Below are 4653 nucleotides of genomic sequence, written 5' to 3' on the forward strand. Positions count from 1 at the left end.
CCCAGCGTCAGAGTGGCGCCATCCTTTTAGCGAATCAAAATCTCCAAATTTAAATGACGTTTCATTAAGATAAGGATACTCTTGCAACCAACTCCCTTTTCAGAACCCCCGTTTAAATATCAGGAACAGCAAAAATTCGTGGCTTTTTCATATTTTCATGGCTAGATAAATCTGTTCCAAACCCCAACATCCCTTCTATAGAAATCCCACCTATGTAATCCATGCAAACATCCAACGAACACTGTTTTAAATAACTTAGCATCAACTAATAAAATGCCTATTTGTTGAATCAGCCTAAGTCTCTTCAATTCTCTATATAAGCTGATTTCAGTGTATCTTCTCCAAACATTTCGATCTGCTGCCAATATGTGATATATTATGGCTGCCATATAATATCGAAAGAAAAGAATTGTGATCTAAATTTGGGCCAAATTAAAAGCGTTAAAGTAATTTATTTTATCTTTTAATAGGTACTTTTGAGAAATGGTATTCTTTTACATGTCATTGGTGTCTCAGCTATATGTACTGTTGGGAAGTTTTCTTGGCGGTATTGCGCCATTTTATATCCTCACAACATTTATGAAAAATGACCGTGATGAATGCAGAAAAAACAAGACATTGGCGTTATTGATCTACTTTGGAGGAGGAATTTTTATGTCAACATGTTTCCTTATTTTACAACCGACAGCTAACAGGGAATATGAAAAGCATGACCATCATCATTGCAGCAATCGTAAGTAACCTGCTGATCAAGAGGTCACAAAATTTATGTTACTTTAATATTTAATCTACATATGTGGTGCCATGCGACTCAAAGAAATCAAATCAACAGTGTGATTTAAGAATTTTAATGGGACGAAGGACATAAAATGTCATAAAACAACACAAATTAAAGCATTAATACAATCAGGGAGAAAACAAAACTTCAGTGGGGGGAAATTCGAAACCTACATGTTTTCATTTCGAGAGATGGAGTTAAACTAACTTAGAACTGCTCTATTTGAGTCTATTTAGCGTTCATAGATAGTGTTGTCACACAAACCTTTAGAAGAAGATTACCATTTTCTAGAAAACATTTTAATAACGAACAAACTTTTTCAGTTAATAAAAGTTTACTTATTAAAAATAGGTCTAGACCAGTGGTTACCAACTGGCGTCCCGCGGTATCGCATCCGGTCCGCGAAGCCTTTTTTTGTGGCCCGCGAACTAAAATATATTAGTTGTCATTTTTTGCGGACAATTTTCGTAACAAACCTATATGGGTTTAAAATACCTTTTTTTCGTTTAAAAAAAAAACTAATTTCTTCGTTTCTGTGAAATTTAACATACCAACGGTGTAAAGACATTTATTTCTCAGGTTTTGCACCCAAGAAAATATTTATTCAAATACGAAATTAATCCTGTGTGTTGCTTAAAAATCTACTTGCTTTAATTTGTAATTCAATACGTTTGTTTTGCACAACTTCATAAAAATCTGACAGTAATATTTAATGTTCCTTCAAACATAAAAGAGTTCTACATAAAATTTTGATAAAGTGGCGGCCCGCNTTTTTTTTTTAAACTTCTTCACAGTTAATGTAATTTTTTTAATAATTAATATATTAGAAATAATTGTCAATAATATTTGAATCTAAAATACTACACAAAAAATGTTTTGCAGCAACATAAGAAAAGTGTAAATGTATTCTTCAGATTTCTGAAAATTGATTGGGGATTAGAAATATTATGTAATGAATAGTTACTGTTAGTTAATGATAGTAACTGTTTTTGTTTTTCTTATATATCTTGGTAAACACACTGGTAAAAATTGCGAACTTTTATCTTGGTAGCAACGTATTATTTAGCATTATTTTCAATTAATATAATTACCCCGATAGTAAAAAAATAACAAAATGAATCATTTTAAGGTTTCCCTTTATCAGATAGGAAAAACATAGTCAAATTTTTAGATTTCTAACTTGGTAAAATGTGTTACTTGGCATTATTGTCAATCAGACTGGCTACCCCAATAATTGAAGGTATCAAAGTTAAATGTTTTTTTTTTTTAAATTAGTATTATTAGTTTATTCATTTATCTCATACAGAAAACATGGTCTAAATTTATAACTTTCATATCGGTTAAGCGTTCTATATAGCATTAGTGTAAATTAGGATAAATTCTCTCTGCTTAAAGTGATAACTAAAATTGTAGAAAAGATAATTTCAGTTTTTCATTTTATCTGATAAAAAAACTCATGCTCCAAATTTCAGATATTTTAAAACAAGCTGCTTAGCAATACTGTCAAACTACCTTTAACCCAACCCTTCATTTTTCTGATAATTACAAATATCAAAATGAGCTATTTTAGTTTTATAGAGAAAAACAAAGAGAAAATATGGAAAAAGTAGAAAAATAAGTATAAAAAGTAGAAAAATTATTAAAATAAAATATTTTTTAAAAATATTTAAAAAAAATATAAATGTTAATTTATATATATATATATAAGGGCGAGTACATAAAACCAATAAAATAAGATAAAAAATACAAAGAAAACAAGGACAGAGATTAAAATCACGGACACTTTGCGACAGTGGCTCACTGACAATTACTTTTGTATTGTAATTTCAGAAATCTTTAAAATCCTCATGAATATATTTTGTTCCTTTTTTTAGAGCAAAAATTAGACACCAATGCTAATTCTGAAGATGAAGGTCATCACCATGAAGGTTTTCCCATATCCGACTTTATCATTTTATGTGGTTTCATAGCACTATTTATAATTGAAGAGCTTTTTCAATTCGCTTCATACAAATGTCAAAAGAGAGCTATAGAAAGATCTCGAAAAATTCCCTTCTGCAGTTGTGCGAAACGCCATACTGAATGTAGCAGAACATTCAAAGCAGCTAATCCAGCAGAACAGACACTTTTCGGATTAGAGAAACAAACCACTGAATTAGAGAAGGAGTCTCCCTATCATACCTGCTTGTCTCCCAATAGGTAATACTGCCTTTTACTCAATTGATCTAAACGATTTTTATCAATATTCCCATAATGCAATCGGGAAAGTTTTAAAAAGCACAATTGATTTTATTATGTACTTTATTAGGCCTACCCAATTAGCACAATTCACGAACACGATATCGTAAAAACTTAGTTTTGAACATTGAACAATATCGTAGCGAAACATTGTACTATATAAAAATGAACCCCTTTTATAACGTATATCCAATATCGCGAAACAATATTGTTCGATATTGTAAAAACGTTGGGGAACGTCGATCGATATCTCTCGGCATTTCGGATATCTCTAAATTTATATTTTGGAATTATAACAATTTGACGTCATTTTTTGTCTTTTAAATGATTAATTTTGATTTAAGAACACAATAAAGTTTAAAATGAAAAGTTTTACAAACAGACTTTTAATGTGCAATCGACGGGAATCGTACAATATCGTACACACAATGTCGATTTTCGCCAATATTGACAATGTCGGTCGATGTAGACTAAAGCTGTTACAATATCCCTGTGCTACTTGGGTAGGGGGTTAGCGTGACTCCCCTCCAATCAACTATTTTTCTTCAAGTTTTCTATTTTTGCATCTTAACAGTATTGTGAATTAAAGGCATTAAAATGATCAAAGTTTAAACTTTTTATATTATAAGTTTACCCCTATAACTTTGATCCAAAAAATATTTTTTTTTCATGAAGTTTTACTGAATTAACTTAATTTTTGAAATTTATGTAATAATGATTAAAAAATAAACTTAAAAATCGTGGAAATTTTTATTTGTATTAGTATTAATTTCTGTGGCTGGGTGGCGCAATTGGTTTGTCGTCGCCCTTCTGAGCCCAAGTCAGCGGGTTCGATCCCCGGCCCAGAAACCGGATTTTCGGAATGCAGAAAATCCTCAGCGGCCATGTCGTATGATTATGTGGCATGTAAAAGATCTCTGGAGTGCCTTATTGGCTCTTGGCATTTCCTGCAAAATTAAATTCCTAGTGCATTTTAGCATCCTAATAGAGTCTCGGTGCTGCCATCTAGTGGGGCAGAAACTAGAAGTCCACATTAACATGGCCAACGGTATCTCACCCATTGTGGTGGTCCTGAAAGAGTGGATACAACTTCTGGAGAACGGTGTCTGCTCATCGGGAAGGCTGATTGAGCAGCTCATAGGAAATAGAAAATTAAAAAAAAGTCTTAATTTTTTGAAGAACATCATCAGACTTAAAATTGTTTTACAGTGTGTCTTTTGAATGACAGAAACACGTCTCTCTAGAGATAGATTAATGTAATAACAGATAATAGTACAACCTTACAGTTAAATACAGAAAATATCTGATGAATTTAAAGAGAAAAAAAAATTCTAAAAAAAAAAATGCCTTTGAAGAGGTTTTAATTTTTTTTCTTGTTTTGGCATGTAAAACTAACATACTGAAATGCCAGTTTATTTATAGAGATTTAAATTTAAAAAAATATGTCTGAGCAATGCATCTCGAAAAAAAATTCGAAGAATTGAAAAATATCCATCTAACCTGTCCAATCTGCACCTAATTTTTCCATAAAATAAAATCTTATAAATAGCTCAAAAGTTATAAATATGCCCATTCCACATGCACACACCTATGATTAAAATGAAATGTAAATAAACTCACCAACTGAATGCATAACA

The 4653-nt window shown here is 31.2% G+C and overlaps 1 protein-coding gene across 1 annotated transcript; it reads left to right on the forward strand.

Annotated features, from left to right (window-relative positions):
* The first annotated feature begins 467 nt into the window (after window positions 1-467).
* Window positions 468-4360, forward strand: LOC122273494 (zinc transporter ZIP3-like). Its single transcript, XM_043057552.2, has 2 exons — window positions 468-733; window positions 2653-4360. The coding sequence occupies exons 1-2, from the start codon at window positions 484-486 to the stop codon at window positions 2979-2981; spliced, it is 579 nt and encodes a 192-aa protein (XP_042913486.1). The 5' UTR covers window positions 468-483; the 3' UTR covers window positions 2982-4360.
* The last annotated feature ends 293 nt before the right edge of the window (window positions 4361-4653 follow it).

Source organism: Parasteatoda tepidariorum, unplaced genomic scaffold (assembly GCF_043381705.1).
Source record: "Parasteatoda tepidariorum isolate YZ-2023 unplaced genomic scaffold, CAS_Ptep_4.0 HiC_scaffold_4857, whole genome shotgun sequence".
In the NCBI taxonomy this organism is placed as follows: Eukaryota; Metazoa; Arthropoda; class Arachnida; order Araneae; family Theridiidae; genus Parasteatoda; species Parasteatoda tepidariorum.